Raw genomic sequence first — 20,484 nt, forward strand, 5'->3', positions numbered from 1 at the left:
GCAACAGCTCAAAATGGCATTAGTAAAGGATTGGCAAAGCATCTCAAAGGATGAGTCCTTGAAACAGCCTGAAATAAAAGGTGACAGTCTGCCTCAGATTCATTTTCTTTTTCTTTGAGTATACGGCAAACATTTTGACTTCCACTATCCCAATACCTATGGAGGGCACTGTAGTTTGACAAATAATAATGAGCTGATGTTTCCACTGTCAAGTCTTATCCACATTTGCTTGGGCAAATGTTATTGTTAATGCCAAGACCACAGACATGTTTGTATACGACCTGTCAAACACAACTTGGTTATGGCATGGCTAAAATAGGTTCAATGGAATTAATTGGTTTAATCTAAAAATCACTAACTTGTATAATGATTCCATTACATGGATATTATGTCTGATCTTGCAAACAACTGAGATTGGTTTTGTTTAGAGCCGATAATTTGTCAATGCATGGGTATCCTTTAAATCATTTATGAATTATGTAAGTGAAAAGTACATGTAGGACTAGAGAGAGCATGTCTTTGGTGGATGCTGCCCTGTTCCACCCCTTAAATGAAAGTAATCAGTCTAAACACAGGAAATTGGCTGAAATGGAAAGGCCCCTAAGGTGGGTGGTCATGTGCATTGCTATTTACATCTTCACTGTATGGAAACGCAATGTATGGACATAACTTTTGTATTTCAGCTGTATGTGTCTTCCAAATTAAGCTATTGCCATGTTTCCTAAAAATGAAAAAATGGTGCATCATTAAAATGGTGCATAATTAAAGTACTTCAGTCACATTTTCGAAAAACGGGACCCAAAATGTTATGCTGTAGGGTAATATTATCACATCATTTTGATGATAATTTGTTGTGACTTATTCAGTGTACACTTAGGCATCATTTGTCATTATTTAAACTTCCATCCAGGGAATTCATTTAGTGTGTAACAAAGACCTCAACAAAACCCGCTATTCTTCATTTGCATTTCCACATATATTATATTTTCTAAGACAGGCATTGTATATTCAGTTGTGTTTAATGTCCCCCAAAACTTGATTCACCCAAACGTTTTATTGGCAAATGTATAATGCTGTAAGCCCTACAAGACAGATGAGATATTAAAGATCTTTCATGACGTGTAGTATGTAATGAACAATATCCTAAACACGAAAGCTATAAGTCACTTGCCTGACAGCTATACATTTTTTCTGCCCCCAGCCTGACTATATTCATTCCTCTGTTTTCCTTGTTACTTGTTTCCATTTCACTGGTTTCTCGTCTCTCCTTCCTGTCGCATCTGTTTCCCTCCAATCAGCTGTGTTGCTTCAGGAAGTTGGTAAGCAGTCTACTTCTTGTTAGTCAGCGTCTTGTTTGCTGTCACACTCTTTATTTTCCTCCCTTCTGAAGTCCTAGTCACGTTATTACTTGAAATGTCCATCATTGTCTGTTACTATTGTTGTTATGTCAAATTTGCACACACTGACCATCATTGTACATGGTAACCTTCAAGTTAAGACTACATTCATTTCAGAATGTCCTCGGTCCAAAGAAAACAGGAATAGTAGTAGTTGTTAATTATTGAATGAGTTGGAAGTAGGACAGAGTAATATTAATTTTGAGTATAAATGTTGTTCTTGTTTAATTTCAAAATTAGTCATTAACCAATGATGCTATTACTATACATCATATCCACTGACTATATCTATATAAAACAACAATGCATGATTTGATTTTCCTTTCCTTATTTTCTATGGTTTTAGGTGGATTCATGAAGACAGGTATGGTATTGCTTTTGCAATAAATATTTTATTATTTTTATATTTTGTTTTGATTTAATGTACACATTAAATGATTAATTAATTACTTTATCATTTTTATTAATTTTAATAGACAAAAGGCTGTATGGTAAGAGACAATTCAGTGTTGTAATTGATTGCTTTAAACATTTAAAGCAACTCCAATTCAAGTAATAGATGTGTCACCTTTCTGAGAATATTGTGTTCTCCTAGCCACTACTAATGGCACAAGCTGTCCAGGCTGCAGTTTCAATGTTTAGACAATATTTTATTTAGACATGGACATCATGAAAAATGCACTGAATACATTGTGAAAGCTTCAACAGATGGCATGGTAATAATGAGCATGGTATATTTTCCAGCATTAGAATGTATGAATTTCGTTTATTATTGTAATATTAATATTGCCCTTTTTGGGTAAATACTAGACACTCAGTTGGTTTGTTGAGCACCTTGATTTGTGGCACCCACTGGCATTTAACATGTAGGCTTATCCTATCACTGATTAAGTCACACTTCAATGTGTGTGAAAGAGTGTAAAAGATGATCAAACTGTTTGTGAGACGTCTCTGTGTGTCACTTGCATGCCATGGGGGTTTATGGAATGACTCCAGATTGAACGATGCAGTACCATGTCTACACTGGTATCACTATGCATTTCCATGGTTGGGTTGTGGTTAGGGTGACTTTACTCACCAGGGTTCAGTCAGGTTTCTCGGTAGTGCAATTCAGCCGTATACCATTAGGTAATGGCATGGTGTAAATAGGGGGACTTGCAAAAGTGTTTAATCCCTTGAGAAGTTCTCTCATTTTACTGAATTACAAACAGTACATTGACATTTTGTCATGTTTGATATGTAAAAACACAGACACTCAAAATCAATTATTGTAAGGGGATATTGGTTTTATTTGAGGAAATGTTTGAAAGAAAAAATTTAACTAACATTTTTGCTTACATAAGTATTCAACCCCTGATGTGTGGAAGCTCCCAGTTAAATCAAACAAATGAAATTACACAGGTGAAAGAAACAACAAAGCCGTAGTTACCTAACATTTGGCCCCTGTCTGTGGACCATTCATTTTTCTTTCCAATGTTCTGGGAAAAAGCTCCACTGTTGAAGGTTCACTGGTCATGTTGTGAATCTGAGGGAAAATCCAAAGAGCACTTGTCAAAGGTTAGAGATAATAGAAGTAAAACAATGTATGGATTAGGGTTGGAGCATCAGAGATGGTGCATAGGTCAGCTATGTCAAGAGCTCTGCAAAAAACTGACCTGTACTAGAGGGTGGCAAGAAAGGATCTGTTGCTGGAAAAAGTGCCATCTGAAGGTATCAGAATGACCCAGCCTCATTGTGGGATAATGATTTGCGGTCAGATGAAACCAAGAAAGAATCTGCAAAGAGTGGGTAAAATTAGAAAACTCATCAGGGGTTTGAACACTTTTAAAAGTACTGTGAGTATATCAAAGCAGGGATTGTAATTCAGGATTTTTAAATTTGGAGTAATTTCCTACTTTCATAGTGTTAGACGAAAGTTGATGTGTTACAATATGAGCTTAGTGCAACTGCTGGTTGTTAATGAGTAGGTACTATTTTTTATCCCATACTACACATTACCTTGATTTGTATACTGTATATTCATTTGTATACAAACCCACACCAAGTTTTGCATGAAGAGAGCGCAGACAACCCAAAATAGACAACCCCAAAAAATCACCATCCATAAATGCGGAAGTTGATGAAATCGATTTGTTATGGTGATCTGTAAGCAATCTGATTTTACAGATGATTATGTATAGTTCTATAATACTAACAAACCAGCTTTGGAGTGATAAGCTACATTTCCCTGCTTTTGAGAAGAGCTGGCATTTTCTTTAACAACCAGCAATTGCGCTAAGCTAATGATATGCTACACTCAACTTTCCTCAAAATGCATGAAGAGAAAAAATTTGGTATACATCCATTCATCTTAGTCTGGGCAAGTACTGTAAGCATATATCCCAAATCTCAAACCCCAAATATTCCTTTAAGTGGAATTAGCTTTATATTGGTTCAAATTAGATTGCTGTTCATTTCATATACCAAGGAACTTGAGTTGAACACTTTTTAAGTATGCATTCATAAAGTGTACAATGGTTACATGCTTTCATTTGTAATACAGATATTACAAATGATTCATACACAATTTTATGATTGTGTATTTGTTATGGTGTGAAGTGTGACTCACTGTATACCCATGTCCCCTAAAATGCCTGGCTATTGCTGTGCTACATTGTTGGGCACCAACATCGCTGAGGTTACCTAGTGGGGGTGCATTCTTTTGTTCCAGCCCAGCACTAACACACTACCACACCTGATAGCTCTTTAGTCTCAGGCATAATTAGTTGAATCAGGCGTGTTTGTTTTGGACAGGAACAAAGGTCTGTATGTCCAGTAGCTCTCCAGGAAGTGTCTGGGCACTGCTATGTTGTATGAAAAACAATGTGGCCACCTGAAGTCCTTGAGGCCCATTTAACCAAACACTGTCACGGCAGAGTGCCGGATAAATACAAAATTGATTGAAACTACTATCATAAGCTAAGTTTCTAAATAAATATGTAAGTAATCTTTTCTGCCAATAAATCTCAACTTCTTTACAAATAACTAGTGCTTTCCTCCACCAAATCATTGTGAAATATTATCAATAGTGTTTTTGAGTTATCCGGAGACCGGGGGATGCAGGATTTGAAATGATAGAAAATGTGTCTCTTTGTGCAATTGAACTGTGAACTTTTCCCTTAGGCAGGGACGTCTACCGGAAGGTACAGAGTAGGGATAACCCTGTCCCCTCCACCATTATCAGCATTGCAGGTATACATCCTCTTTCGGTCCTTTATGTCATCTATCCTTTTTCTCTTTCAATATCTTCTGTCCACTCCAACTTTTCCCTATTTCTCTTTATAATATTTCTCTCCCTACCTTTCTTTTTCATCCCTGACTATCTTCCTCTACTTCCCTTCCTCTCATCCTTACGTTCCCTTCATCTTTCATCTCTTCACAAGTCTCTCTCTCCACTTGAAATCACTCTGTTTATTCCATATATTCTCATCTTTTCTATTTTGGTTTCTATTCTCTCACTCACTTTTCCATTCTCTGTTTTTCTTCTAGCTCGATCATATTATTTCCCAAATAGGGCCATGCCATTTAAACACATGATTGGTATTGTGTCAAAAGTCATGTTCCACTGTATGATTTATGAGTTCTCTGTCACGACTGCCTCAATACTGCCTCGGGCTGTTACGGTTCTATGAAATAGATCTGCTTTGATTTTCAATCATATTAAATGAATTAACTTTCCTATCAGATCAATATGTCTGTTTCTGCGCCAGGGCCATTCAAATTGATAGACTGTCCCTGCAAAGCTATCACAGTCAGTATTGTGCTGTGCATTAAGGGGTACACTTACCTATTTCGTAGGCTTTGTTGGATTGTCCTTCCTTATCTTTGTTCTGTGATTTGATCTAGCAACCTTTAGGTAGGCTAACCACTGTACCTGCCGTCCCTGAAATTGAGTTTCCTTCAAATGCCAGTATGTCATATTATACACTAGTATGTACTGTATTCCCTGCATACTACCGCAGGGAAAGCAGTATATTATTAGACCTACATGTCTTCAACAGCACCTGCCAATCTGATAAGAGGACAGGCTACTCCATAATGAACGAAAGTCACCTTGGACTCAAGAAACCATTTCCCACTTATGAGCCTAGCTGTGTTAAGGCGAGGGGAACTTTACTGCTCTCGCCTGTTTATGCATCCATCACAGCGGCTGGACATTTGCCAGAAAGGATTGTGTGTAAAGAGAATATACAAATCATTAGGTGTTGTGAAGTCCACAGCTACCCTGACCACCCACAGACATAAATGAAAAGCCTCTTATGGGTGGTCACTTCATCATGGCCACTACCACCAACATGTGTTTTTGACACTCTCTCCCTTTCTTCCTCTCTCACTTTCTGCCTGACCATTTCTTACCACCTATCTCTCCCCTTTCTCTCTCTCTGTCTGTCTGTCTATCTGTCTCTCTCTCTCTCTCTCTCTGTGTCTCTACTGCTCTCATCCCCCTTATCCTTCTTTATCTTTCTCTTCTCTGATTATCCCCCTCTACCTCAGAGGAAAGGGATGAGGAGGCACTCTCTAAGAAGGAAGAAGCGGAACGTCTCATTGCCGAGATGGGCCGGCCCACTCTGGGGGAGCATGTCAAACTGGAAGTGATCATCGAGGAGTCATACGAGTTCAAGGTAAATGAGTGCGTTTCCACTTCGGGCCATTTCTTAGAAGCTTTATTTAACAGGACTGCAGCAAACATGACGGTAATATAAATATAATATCCTAATGTCACCACGATATAGTTAATTCCATGGGAAGACAGGAACATGGCAAGTCTCTGGCGCTAATGTTAAGGTTAAGTTATATTAGCATTTTTTAAGCAGTTGACACCTTGTAATGTCGTATACTTGCTGGTCCCACTCTTGCGATATGTGTTACAAGAAATTAAAAGTTTTCTTCCATAGAACAATATATTAAGCTAGCCTTGTTAGCTTCCCACATCTCTATGTGAAATAATTGTCATTGGGAGAGTCCTCTGGTTCTAAAGACCTCTGGTTCTAATCCCCAAGCCAAAAAGTTGAAAAATCTCTTGTGTCTCTGAGCAAAGTGGTTATAATAAATTGCTCCCAGGCTGAAAATAAGATTTAATTCTCAGTCATAGTTACCTCTATAATGGTATAGACAGTATTAGCCCTAACCAATGTACTTGTTAGATGATACCTCCCATGTCTTACACATGGAGGTCCCATCATGTATAAGACACAAGTTGTCATCCTTCTTGGATCTTTCCACGTTTTGTGTTATAAAAATAAGTTTTGCCAATGATCAGCACAAAAATGTCCATAATGTCAAAGTAAAAAGAAAATCAGAAAATTGCTGTAAATTATAAGAATTTCAAACATATTGGAGAAAATAATTGATTGTATAAGTATTCATCCCCTTTGCTATGATACCTGAATGACCCTGGTACCACCAGTTGTCTTAGTTTATTTGTAATTAGTTGAATTGAGTCCATCTGTGTGCAATTAAGGTGTTTCACATTTCATGTTAAATTCATCCATCTCTCGGATGTCCCACTGTTACACAATTTATAACAATACACAGTTACAAAATTTATAACAATACACAGTTACACAATTTATAACAAAAACTACATCAACATTTTAAACAAATCTGGAGCTTTATGAACATTTCAAAGGCATCCCCAGAGAACTGTGAAGTCCATTATAGAGAGAACACTGAGGATCTGAGCGAAGGGGGAACTAGTCACTGAGGTTCCCAACTGGCATAGGTTAACTCTAAAGGACTGTCTTCCACTGCAGTAATAGCTCAGATGCTTCACAAAAGTGGCCTTTAGGGGTGAAAAAAATACTCATCAAATCTTGGTGATATTTTATAGTTACACTAGATTGTTGTGGTCCCAATTCCATTTGTAGACGTTTTATAGATATTTCTTGGAACGTTTGTTGAAAGTATTACTATCTGTTGATAACTGCTTGCTAAGGTTTGATTTAGAGTAAGGGTTAAAGTTAGGGTTAGGATAATGGTTAAGGTTAGGATATAGGTATAGAGTTAGTAGATAGTTAGTTAAAATGTTATTGATAGTCAGTAAACGTATCTGTAGAGCATCTACAGACATACTTTTGTGACTCTCAAAGTAAAGTGTTACTGAGTTAGCCAGAAAGCATGTGAGACACTGAAAGCAAGTGGAAGAAAATTATGTGGTCTGATGATAAAGCTATTTGGACTAACACCACACATCATCCAGAGAACACTATCCCTTCCGTGAAGAATTGTTAGGATAGAGGGTACAATGGAGTCAGCAAAATGTAAAGAAATACTGAAAGCATCCCCATAGCATGACCCCAAACGTACAACCAAAACCAAACTGGAATAGCAGGACAAAAAGGTAAATGTCAGTGCCTGGGGCTGAATCCTATTGAGAAAAATTGCTGTCAACCAAAGGTCCCCATCAAACTTGACTGAGCTTGTGCAGTTTTGTCAAGAATAATTTCTGTGTCCACATGTGCCAAGCTGGTAGAGAATTATCCAAAGACGTATCCAAAGCCTCATAGCTGTAACTGCTGCTAACGGTGCCTCTACCAAATATTTACTAAACAGGGGGAATACTTACTACAGGCAATAAATTATTCTCTGTTATGGGCTTTTTTCTGTTGATCGGGGTCAAAAACTACTGATTAAATACATTTGTATTTTATATTGTAATACAATAAAAAGGACAAGTCCAAAGGGGTGAATAATTTTGAGGGCCACTGTATGTGGTACTTCCAATGTCAAAAGTAGTATCCTAAATGTCTGAGGTGGTAACTCATCAGTTTAGTGGGGTCATATGAGTAATTTCAATGTTTTATTGCTTCCAAGCCACGGGACATTTGCCAAGCAATTTCAGATAATTTTTGGTGTATATAGTGCAGTCCATAAGTATTTAGACAGTGACACAAGTTTTGTTGTTTTCGCTTTGTACTCCAGCACATTGGATTTTAAATGAATAAATGAACCAGACATCCATAAACCATTACATCCATAAAACAGGAAACATGTAGGAATTACAGCCCTTTATATGCTGATAGTCTCAAATTGGACAAATTAACACAATCTTAAAGTTGGTATATTTCAATCTTTTAAGTGAATGACTGCCTGTGACACCTATACATCCCCGGGTGCTGGGTGTTTTCCCTGGTGATACTATGCCTGGCCATGAATCTTTCCTCATGAATCTATGCACATTATCCAAGCATTTAGTTTTTCTAGAAATATTAGCAAATGTATTAAAACAGAAATATCACATTAACATAACTCCTCAGACCCCTTGACTCTTTGTTGAAGCACATTGGGCAGCTCACAGACAGTGTTGTCTTGGGCTGTTGTGCTAAGGGTTGTGGTCCTAACTGGAAGGTGAAACGTAGTGCTCTGGAGAAGGTTTTCATGAAGTATCTGCCTGTACTTTGCTTGTGTTAGAAATCAGCTGTTTCGTATAGTGATTGAAATAATGATCACATACCCAGTCGTTAAGGGAGAGAGTAATTCAATTATTTATTGCAGCATTTGATAGTCTATTGTTCATGATGTTACAGACTCTATACTCTGTCTTACAAACTGAGCTCAACTCACTCAATCTCAATGAACTTCAGGCTGTCCTCTGTTTTATAGACATCACAGGACAGAGTACGCATCAGCCCATTGGCTATTTACTGTTGCTCTTAGACTGAACGTGACTTCCTGTGTACGGATATTATTTTGTTATCTAAACATAACAAGCATACATTCATACACTTCAACACTTGGATAACCTTTCTCTCAATCCTGACTAGTTGCCCAGTCTGTGCCACTGATAAACATCCCGACAGAATTATGCTGCCAGCACCATGCTTCACTGTAGGGATATTATTTGCCAGGTAATAAGTGGTGCCTGGTTTCCTCAAAACGTGAGAATCTTTTGGTGCCTTTTGGCAATTTCCAAGTAGGCTGTAAAGTGGCTCTGAGAAGTGGCTTGCGTCTGGCCGCTCCATTGAGGCCTGATTGGTAAATTGCTCATTGTTTTCATTTTTTGTTCACAGAACACAGTTGATAAACTGATCAAGAAGACTAACCTGGCTCTTCTGATTGGAACAAATAGCTGGAGGCAGCAGTTTATGGAAGCTATAACTGTCAGCTCTGGTAAGCATATCAATCATGTAATTGGAAGCCATCAGAGATTTTAATAAATGTTTTTGTCTCAAAACCCTTACCCAACCCTAAAAGGGCAAAACAAATTACAGTGGAGAGAACTTCATATGCCTTGAATGTGCTGTTAGAAGAAACTGTCATTATTATAAAAACATTATAAACTCACTGGTTCTAAGGGCTGTATCCAGGCACTCAGCATTGTTTCTTACTTCTATCCTACATCACTGCTTAAGTATACTATGATTTCAGTTCTTAGTATTACTGCTGTATATCAATATAACAAAATATAAATAAAATCAAAATGAGACAACGTTCTGTTTAGTTCCCTTCAAATCATATTTTTCTCGTTTGACTGCTTGATCACCCTAGTCACAAAGTAATCTGCCCAAATGTCATCTGGAACTCTCTATTCACATATATCATATATGAAATTCTCTTTCACATATAGCAGAAACAGTAAAGTTGCAGTAAATGCGCTCTAAGAACCTCATTTCAGACACAGTTGATTAATGAACAGTGATGAGGCTCAACGACTTCAGTAACCATGGTACTGTAATGGAAATGAGCTGATGCTGAGAAACCTTATCTCTACTCAAGTGACTGGTAAGACACCATCTCTATATTTAGTATGTGATTATAAACTCAGACCGCTTACTCGTTTTAATGATACTAAGTATGTCAAGGCTTAAATTAAAACCCAAATGCAGACTCAGGAGGGGAGGCAGGAGTTTGAATCTCAGGCAAAGTTTCAAAACCTTCAAAAGACAGAGGCTGGTTATAGGCAGCTGGAGTTTTGGCACACGGAAGGTCAACAGGCTATTTACAGGGTAGGCTCTGGAAAAACACTAGACAAACTGGCACAGAACAGACAAAGAACACAGGTTAAATACACTAGGTAATAATGGGAAGATGGGAGTCATCTTGTGTGGGTGGAACACAAGACAACAGAGGTGATTTGAATCAGGGTGTGACAAAGTAAACAGATTTTTTATGCAATAAATATTTTGCAGTTGTTGCAATTTACAGGGTATCCCTAACAATGACTTTTCATTTTAAACAGATGAATCAACAAAACACTAATAGCTTGAGACCATTGCATATTTTTATGCATATGTCCCTCTGTACAAAAACGTTGGAAATTTTTTTGCAGAATGGCTACTATGTAATTAAAAGTGTTAACTGGGATACTCTCTGTCATTGGGAGTCAAAATTATTCAAAATAAAAATTGTCAGTGCACTGTCACTTTTACTCTTTATTTCAACATGTTTGTGAATACAAACATATTCTGGGAAGATGTTTTGGTCACTGGGCAATCACACACATCACTCACAGACACTACCGTGCAAACACACACACAAAGTTCCACTGAAGGCTAGATTGGAGCTGACAAACCTTGTTAGTCATGGGAGTGCATCACATCCCAACTCCAGAGATTCCTCCAGGGCTAGTAATGAGATCATTAAAAAGTCTGTGTAATAAATGAGGCTGCTCGTGGAGTACTGAAGTGTGTGTGTACTTATGACTTCAGATCTGTGCTTACATCCAAGCAGTCCCTTTCCAGAAGAATAGGCACAGAGATTCTGCTAGACAGCAGTGGGTCTATGGTTGATCTCACCCCTAACCTTTGTTTACCGTAATTAGATTTGAAACAAAACCGGACAGGGCATGGTCAAGACATGCACGTGCACACACACATTGCACCAAGTTGCAGTATGTGTAAAAAGGTGATTCTGATGTGTACTCTCAAACAAACATGCGCTGAAATGCAAGCCCATGTACAGTAGACATGACAGACAGATACAAACTGTCAGATACACACGGTAAAACATGAAGCTCTGAATTTTTTTTAAAGACCACAGCAAAATTATCAGTTTTTCTGGTTTTACTATTCATAGGTTTGAGTAAAATTAATATTTTTGTTTTATTCTGTAAACTACTGACAACATTACTCCCAAATAAAAATATTGTCATTTAGAGTATTCATTTGTAGAAAACATTAACTGGTCAAAATAACCAAAAAAATATGCATTGCTTTCAGACTTCATATACATTTTTCAACAACAAAATACTAATGTTCCAACTTGGGAAGAGTTTAGAAATCAATATTTGGTGCAATAACCCTGATTTTTAATCACAGCTTTCATGTGTCTTGGCATGCTCTCCATCAGTCTGTCACATTGCTGTTGGGTAAATTTAAATAAAATTTAAGTTTGATGGCTTGTGACCATCCATCTTCCTCTTGATCAAATTCCAGAGATTTTCATAGGGGTTCCTGTCTGGAGATTGGGCTGGCCATGACATGGTCTTGATCTGGTGGTCCTCCATCCACACCTTGATTGACCTGGCTGTGTGGCATGGAGCAAACTATTCTCAGAGTTGGGGAACATTGTCAGAGCAGAAGGAAGCAGTTGTTCTTCCAGGATAACCTTGTACTTGGCTTGATTCATGCATCCTTCACAAAGACAAATCTGCCCTGATTCCAGCCTTGCTGAAGCATCCCCAGATCATCACCGATCCTCCACCAAAGTTCACAGTGGGTGCGAGACACTGGGGCTTGTAGGCCTCTCCAGGTCTCTGTCTAACCATTAGACAACCAGGTGTTGGGCAAAGCTGAAAATTTGACTCGTCAGAGAAGATTACCTTGCTCCATTCCTCTACAGTCCAATCCTTATGGTCTTTTGCAAACTTCAGCTGCTGTTTGCCATTCTTTTTGTAGGTCACTTGATGTCATCCTACGGTTGTTGAGTGACATTTGAATGAGTTGATGGTCATCTCGGTCAGTGGACAGTCGTTTTCGCCCTCTGCCAGTCTGTAGCTTTGTTGTCCCCAGTGTCTGTTGCTTGACCTTGTTCTTATGAACCGCTATCTTTGAAATGTTCTGGATGGAAGCAACCTGACGCTCACTGTATCCCTCTGCCAGTAAAGCCAGAATTTAACCCTTCTTTTCCTCACTCAAAGCTTTTATTTTCAACTCTTTTGTCATGCTGAATATAATTTTTTTTATTCAAATTACCTTTGAGGTACAACTTGCTCTGTTTTTGCCATCCAGCTGGTTCTATTGCAAGAGGATAGTGATGACCACAGCAGTGGTTTTTATACTGTTCCTCATTAAATTTGATTTGGTTCAGGTAATCACCTAATCAATACCTCATTAAGTAAAATTAGGTGTGCCTGTGTTGGAATTTAACAGCCACTGGAATGGAACGGCTGACATACATGTAGAGATTCTGATTTATAAATTTGGAATGGTCTCTTCATTTTTTCCAGAGCTGTGTTTCCATGGTCCCTCATAGAGAAACACATTCAGACAGATTTTGCACATCAGCTAATTAGATATTGTGTCTTTTTGTTCTGACATTATGTGATAGGATAATGTAAAAATATATCTCCACACAATCTGTTGGGAGTGAGGAGACTGTGGCTAACCGCTAACACTACAAGGATAGCATGAGCCTCTGTTTCACATTAAGGCTGAAGCAATGGAGGCAGGAGGTTTTCCCAGTCTGCTCACAGTTTAAATCGGGGTGTCCAAACCATTCCACGGAGGGCCATGTGTCTGCAGGTTTTTGGTTTTTCCTATAAATTGGATCCCAGTTCACACCTAAGAAACCAGGTGAGGGTAGAATCTATATCAAATCAAATACAAGGAGAGAGCGAAAACCTGCAGACACTCGGCCCTCCGTGGAATAGTTTGGACACCCCTGGTATAAACTGTTAGTATTTAAAGTTCAACATTTGACTAAAAACGTTAAGGTTCAACATCTCTTCTCTCCCCCAAAATGTTTAGGTGATGATGATGAGGATGAGTGCGGTGAAGAGAAACTGCCCTCCTGCTTCGACTACATCATGCACTTTCTCACTATCTTCTGGAAGCTTTTGTTTGCCTTTGTGCCACCTACTGACTACTGGAATGGCTGGGCCTGCTTTGTGGTCTCCATCACCATGATTGGCCTCCTCACTGCTTTCATCGGAGACCTGGCCTCCCATTTTGGTTGCACAGTGGGCCTCAAGGACTCTGTGACTGCTGTGGTGTTTGTGGCGCTTGGGACATCTGTGCCAGGTGCGTTCCATACATGCTGCTATAGGCAGACATGAATACATGCAGACAATCCAAAATGCTTCTTTTTAGCACTGTCATCAATCCTTCTCACTGCATTATATATATCAGCCATAAGATTATGACCACTGACAGGTGAAGTGAATGACATTGATAATCTCGTGATCTTGGCACTTGTCAGTGGGTGGGATATATTAGGTAACAAGTGAACATTCTGTCCTCAAAGTAGATGTGTTAGAAGAAGAAAAAATGGGCAAACGTAAGGATCTGACCGACTTTGACAAGGGCCAAATTGTGATGGCTAGATGACTGGGTCAGAGCATCTCCAAAACTGCTGCCCTTGAGGGGTGTTCCCGGTCAGCAGTGGTCAGTACATATCAAAAGTGGTCCAAGGAAGGAAAAGCGGTGAACCAGCAACAGGGTCATGGGCGGCCAAGGCTCATTGATGCATGTGGGGAGCGAAGGCTGGCCCATGTGGTCTGGTCCAACAGACGAGCTACTGTAGTGCAAACGCAGATGCCAGATACCACAGCACACCTTCAGAGATCTATTGGAGTCCATGCCTTGACGGGTCAGGGCTGTTTTGGCGGCAAAAGGGGGACCTACACAATATTAGGCAGGTGGTCATAATGTTATGGCTGATCGGTGTATATATTTATGACAATCTGTCAAGGTTTACAATATTGTAAGGCATTGTCACTGCTAAAAGCAGTGTTATGTAAGGGTTTTAAAGAAGTACTCTTAAACAGAACATTCACCATGTCATTGCTCTTTTCATCGTCTGTCATTTTGTATCCATATCACCCTCTCACATTTACAATTCATTTTCTCCTTACTCTCTTCCTTCCCCAGATACTTTTGCAAGCAAGGTAGCTGCCATCCAGGACCAGTATGCCGACGCCTCCATCGGTAACGTGACGGGCAGCAATGCCGTCAACGTCTTCTTGGGCATCGGTGTGGCCTGGTCCATCGCTGCCATCTACCACAATTCCAAGGGAAACGACTTCCGGGTGGACCCAGGCACTCTAGCCTTTTCTGTCACTCTCTTCACCATCTTCGCCTTTGTCTGCGTAGCTGTGCTCATGTACCGACGCAGGCCCGAGATTGGTGGCGAGCTGGGCGGGCCTCGGGGCCCCAAGATCGCCACCACGTGTCTCTTCTTCAGCCTGTGGTTAATGTACATCATTTTCTCCTCCCTTGAAGCATATTGCCACATCAAGGGCTTTTAACTCCTTTAACAATATCTCTGAAAGCAAGATTCAATACAGAAGAATTGAAATATCTTTGAAAGTTTCTAATATAAGCGTTAAGAAGCTTCTATAAGATCTTTGTGACCTTTGAAGTCTTTAATATCTTCTAGAAAGTATTTGACCCTTTCTAAGTAACTTTGAAAACTTCTGAAACGACTTGAAAAGCTTTGTAAATGTCTTTTAAATCTTCCTAAAAAGGCTTTGAAATTTAAAATTTAGAAATTCTAAGATTTTCACCTAGCTTTTGTATTTTCCTTCACCAAACTGTTGAACACCTTTATTGCTCTCATCTAAGACCTCTGAACTGTAAGATTCTATCCAAGGTTTTGGCGGCATTCCTGTCCAACCAATCCTGTCCAAAGCCATTGACTAATACTACGAGGATATGGATCCTAAATCGAACATCCATTACAGTATGTACCCTTCTATAAAATGAAATGCTTAGGGCATTCACAGCCACATCTGAAGCATCCAAAACAAAAACTAAGACCTCTGAAACAATTCCATCAGGATGTTTCAGAGATGTTTCAGATGTTTCAAAGATCTATAATAAGTATTGAAATTTCTGCTGAGGATATCTTTTTGCACAGTTTTACATGTAATTAAAACATTTGGTGCAATATATCCCTAGTGAAAGTAATTTCACAAAAACAACTCATCTCTAGTTGACTTCATTTAAGAATGTTGTCAATAGTTCACAGTCCTACTATGAGTACTGTTTACCAGCGACGAGGGGCTAGATTTTAGATAAACATCCTTTGATTTGGCTAAATAAAAGACAATGTGTGCTCGATAGGCCCCAAAAAACTGCTTAAAACTAAAATGTCATTGTGGTCCAGCGGTGTAGACAAGCCGTCCAGCTGGCTGCCTCCACTGCCCCACTATTCTGTCCAATAAAGTGTGAAAACAATTTTCACCAAATGTTAAATACATTAGATGTGAATATGTATTATGTAAATTCACTTGTTTGGCCGGAAAGCATGTTGTAAACTGTTTTCTGGCCAAACAAGTACATTTACATATTACTGTTAACTGTGAATCCATTTTGTTTTTCAGAAATAAAGTGTGCATTTTTGGTTGTACAAAATAGGGGCTTCTGGCTAGAACCAATAATATCTGTTCAGTGTGGGAATCGAATCGAATCTACAGAAATATATAATAGTGTCCAGCTAACACCAGAAACATGTGAGTGGTTGTTTCAAAGAACATCTAGGTAATACAGTGGCTTTGGATAATATTTACACCTGTTGAAATTATCCACATTTTGTTCTTATTTGTTTAATACATACAGATCCAAGGCACTAAATTCAGTGAGTGCAAAGTTAACATAAGTAACTGTTTTAAGATTAATTTGGCATAAATCTTTTCATATTTTGATAGGGAGTTGTAGGAGCTGTGTAGCTTTCCGGAAAAAAAATATGGAAAATTATTTGATACAATAAAAGTGTTTTTGTGCATCTAAGCAGATTCTACAAATGTACCAATTTATGTACTGCTTTGTCTATTTTGTACTTAAAAGATGGGGGATTTTTTTTGTACCCTCAATGTCCTCTGGGTGTCTGAGAGCAAAACTAAAATCACCTCTTGGTTCCAGACTAGTAATTTTTAACGAATTTATTTGTAAGTACACCTGATCAGGGTGATTTTCCACTGACTCTTTAGCTTTTGGTTGATAGCATGGCTTCTGGGCGTCTTACAGGAAAACTAAACAAATTCATATTTTCCAGAGAGTCTCCTCATTCGAATGGAGTTCCTTACTAATTTGTCGCTTCAACCATTTGGACAACCACCACTGACAACTCACAGCCTATGTATCTCCTTTCCCTGGCTCTCCCCTTTTAAATAATGTATACCACGCATTTGTCACAAATTTTAATTGATATTTACAGACGACTTAGTGACGTCTGTCTAGTTAAGGCATTCCACCTCCTCAAAAAGACAAGAAATGTTGCATTCTATTGAAGCATTTACCATAATGGCTTGTATTGCCTAGTTAGCAAGATTTTGCTGAACACGGTAAAAGAAAAATGGTGCAGCTAGCACAAATACAACAGATATCACCAAATTCAATCATGCCCACGGAATAAACTCATGGATTAAAATTATAATTGCATCAATCTACAAACAATAGCTGGTAATTATAAAGCAAATAAATTTTTTTAGGCATTGGTGCCAGTATATTGAAAATTCAAATGTGAAACATTTCATGTGAATAAGTATTCTGCCCCTTTATTCAGTACTTTGTGGAAGCGCGTTTGGCAGCAGTCACAGGTTAGCATTGTCTTGGGTCTATCTCTACCAACTCTGCACACCTGGAATTTGGGTAGTTTCTCCCATTCTTCCTTGCGTCTTCTCAAGCTCTGTCAGAGTGGATGGGGAGTGAAGATGAATTGGCTCCCCAATTCATCTTTAGGGCACCCCACAGATGTTCAATGAGGTTAACGTCCAGGCTTTGGCTAGGCCTCTTAAGTACATTCACAAATTTGTCCTAAAGCCACTCAAATCATTGTCTTGGCTGTGTGCTTTGTGTCATCACTGTAATGAAAGATGAATCTTTGCCCCAGTCTGAGGTACAGTGCGCTCTGGTTCAGGTATTTACATCCTTCATCCTTCCCTCATTCCTGACCAGTCATCCCCATAGCATGATTCTCCCTCATTTAGAGCACAGACACCTGTTCATTGTTGTTATTAAGGGTGTTATTAATCTTGTTTTTGCCATACATAGTACTTGGCATTAAGGCTTAATAGACCAGACCAGAGAATATTTTACTCTGAGTCCTTCAGGCAACATGTCACATGCCTTTTACATAGGAGTTGCTTGTGTGTAGCCACTCTACCATTAGAGCTGATTAATGGAATACTGTAGAACTATCTGTCCTTCTAGCAAGGTCTCCCATATCTGCAGAGAAACTCTGTTGTAGTGGGCATTATGTCCTTCCTGACCTAGGCCCTTCTTACCTGGTTACTAGATTGCCTGCCAGACCTTATAAAGACAGATGTGTGCCCTTCTAAATCATGTAAAACCAATTTTATTTCTTAAATGACAGGTGGACTTGAGACAAGTTTTAACAACATCTAAATTGTGGAGGACATCAAGGGGTTTGAATACTTGCCAAAGCCACTGTATATGTGAAGTTACTGGGGGTAGAGTCTATTGCAAAAATGTTTTCTTGTTATGGTACTGGGTTTGTGAAATGTCTAAAGCTTTATGTATACTGTACATATTTATAACCACATTTAATTAACTGGGATATTTCTGCTAGCATTTTTCTTTTAAAATCAAAAGATTTCAATACACAGAATATTTTGAAAAATATTATCTTAGTTTTCAGTAAGAAACAAAAGTGGGATATGTAACAAAAATACGTGACAAATTGAAATCAACAAGTTAAATTATATTATTTGAAGAAATAAGGGGGAAATATTTTTAACTGTCCTATGATATTTTTCTCAGTCCACCTCAGTCTACAGTTGTCTCAAAAATATACATTGTGCAAGTTATTACATTCTCAGATATAGAGACAGCCAATCCATCTATGTGATGTGCACACCACTAACGGTCAGAACAACCACAACCAGTAAAATTGTGATTCAAAGAATTTATTGTGTGTAAAGTTTGTCATACATCGTTGATTCTTTGTTCAGATGGAGAGTGCTGTTCACATTATCTCTGCGATAAATAGTGTGCTTGTGCTATCAATTTCAGTTGGGTTGTCAATGTGTTACCTATTAACTGTGTGCATGAGTGTAAACATAACTGTATATAAAACAAGTTGTGGCAATTATTAACATAATTTAATTAATAGTAATGTATTTGGGTTCATTACATTTTATGTGCGTGCTTGCTCCTAAAACAATTTTATTTTAAAGACTACAGTTTAATGTCAAATGATTTGTATGAAAGGCAATAACTGATACTCTTGTGCTGTTGGCTAAAATAGTCCTTCATACTCTACAAAACAGCCTTGCTGTTTGAGTTTGCAGATGTAAAATTTCAGTTTTGTTGAGAATAATGCAGCAGTTCTTTGTGATATTTTTTGTATATAGTGTACAGTGTTGTCGAAGTGAGGTTGTTGGCCTCAAAGTTGAAAATAGTAGATTCAAGCTATTTACTACAAGGGAACACAAGAATAGCATTTGTCGCCTTCCAAGGGGACACACATTTGAATTGTCTTTCACAATTATTTTCCTCATGTACTGTTCCCTTTTTCTATGAGTCTAGGTATTTCACACGTCCTTGTTGAAGCTTTTTATCCATTCTTCAATGAATGTTGTCTTCAATACATTCAGGGGCCAAAATGCATACTACTATATAATGAATCTAGTCAAATGTCTTTATGAAAGATATCACTCTAACATTGTTGCGTGAATGCATGGTATTATAACTTCTTATAATGTTTTGACTGGTTGACACAACAAAAGTTGAATTGAGACATATACAGCTTATGATTAAAAACATGGCTTTGCAATGTTCCTATGCGAGATGTTACACAAATTAATTTAGTTTTCTTCACTGGTAACTGCGTTATACCCAACTCTTCTGACCTCCTTGTATATGCTACATTGTGGTTTGACAGGGGATGAACACAGAGAGGAGTTAGCTAATGCCAAACAGACTGGATCACCAGGCTAGGTAATACAAGCACTATATTTAATTCAGGAAGCATTTTATATAGCATACATTTCTTTCTTTAGGTTTCATTAACTTTGTGCATTTTATTTATCAGGGTTTATAGTTTGAAAGTATTTGTTTGCTGTTATAATATATTTGAATGTTATCATTTTCATTGTGCACACAATAGGAGAAGGACGCAATCTATTCTGTCACAGGAAATAAACATTTAAAACCTTGTTTCAAGAATAATAGGAGTGTTTTATTGGTGTGTGTATGGTTTTGGATGATTTAAGGTTTTTGGTATTGAGTAAGAAATATATTTCTGATTGACAGTAACAGTAAGCTGGCTTCCCTTTATGGAACATTAAGCTGATAATGTATTGACAAAGAAATGATACATTGCTGTGTTCTGGTAAAAATTGTGGTGTATAAAATATACTGTCAACTCCAGATATATTGGCACCCCACAAGAAAGTGAGCAAAAACATTAATATAATATGGTGGATAACACATATAATGATTCAAATTTTCCTCAAATGTTCGGAGAATTTGCTTTTAGTAAAAAACATTCCTGCAAAAGTTTATTCTGGCAAAAACATATGTAGCAAAATTAGAGAATACCATAAATAAAACCAAAGGAATTTGGATCCTTCAACATAAAAACAAAGAGCTCTCAACTCAAATTAGAAAAGAAATTGTTGAGCTGCATAGATTGGGGAATGGCTATTATAGGTAGGTATTCAGTTGAAATTACCAGCAAGCACAATCAGGGCCATAGTAAAGAAATTTGAAAAGCATGGAACTGTTGAAGATTTGCCAGGAAGGGGACGCATCCTGTATTGCCCCCCCCCCCCCCCCCCGCACAGTGAGGAGGATGATAAGTGAGTCAAAGAGGAGCCAAAGATCCCAGTTTCACAACTGCAAAGTTTGGTTGAATATTGGGGTTTCACCGTTTCATAATCCACAGTGAGACACCTTCGTGTCCAGAAGCTGTTTGGATGAGTTCC

General features: G+C 38.2%; 1 protein-coding gene across 6 annotated transcripts in view; it reads left to right on the plus strand.

Annotated features, from left to right (window-relative positions):
- Nucleotides 1-19,714, plus strand: part of slc8a1a (solute carrier family 8 member 1a) — a 63,269-nt gene extending 43,555 nt beyond the window's left edge. For 4 of the 6 annotated variants that reach the window (XM_020049626.3, XM_010898550.4, XM_020049627.3 and 1 more), the window contains 8 exons: nucleotides 1,299-1,319; nucleotides 1,744-1,761; nucleotides 1,874-1,888; nucleotides 4,560-4,628; nucleotides 5,931-6,058; nucleotides 9,446-9,545; nucleotides 13,343-13,615; nucleotides 14,465-19,714. In XM_020049626.3, coding sequence (XP_019905185.2) covers nucleotides 1,299-1,319; nucleotides 1,744-1,761; nucleotides 1,874-1,888; nucleotides 4,560-4,628; nucleotides 5,931-6,058; nucleotides 9,446-9,545; nucleotides 13,343-13,615; nucleotides 14,465-14,841 — 1,001 coding nt within the window. In that variant the 3' untranslated portion in view covers nucleotides 14,842-19,714. The remainder of the gene's footprint in view (nucleotides 1-1,298; nucleotides 1,320-1,743; nucleotides 1,762-1,873; nucleotides 1,889-4,559; nucleotides 4,629-5,930; nucleotides 6,059-9,445; nucleotides 9,546-13,342; nucleotides 13,616-14,464) is intronic. The other 2 variants (XM_020049628.3, XM_010898553.4) reach the window with 2 other exon arrangements.
- Nucleotides 19,715-20,484: the final 770 nt, after the last annotated feature.

The sequence above is a fragment of the Esox lucius genome, chromosome 9, assembly GCF_011004845.1.
Source record: "Esox lucius isolate fEsoLuc1 chromosome 9, fEsoLuc1.pri, whole genome shotgun sequence".
NCBI lineage: Eukaryota > Metazoa > Chordata > Actinopteri > Esociformes > Esocidae > Esox > Esox lucius.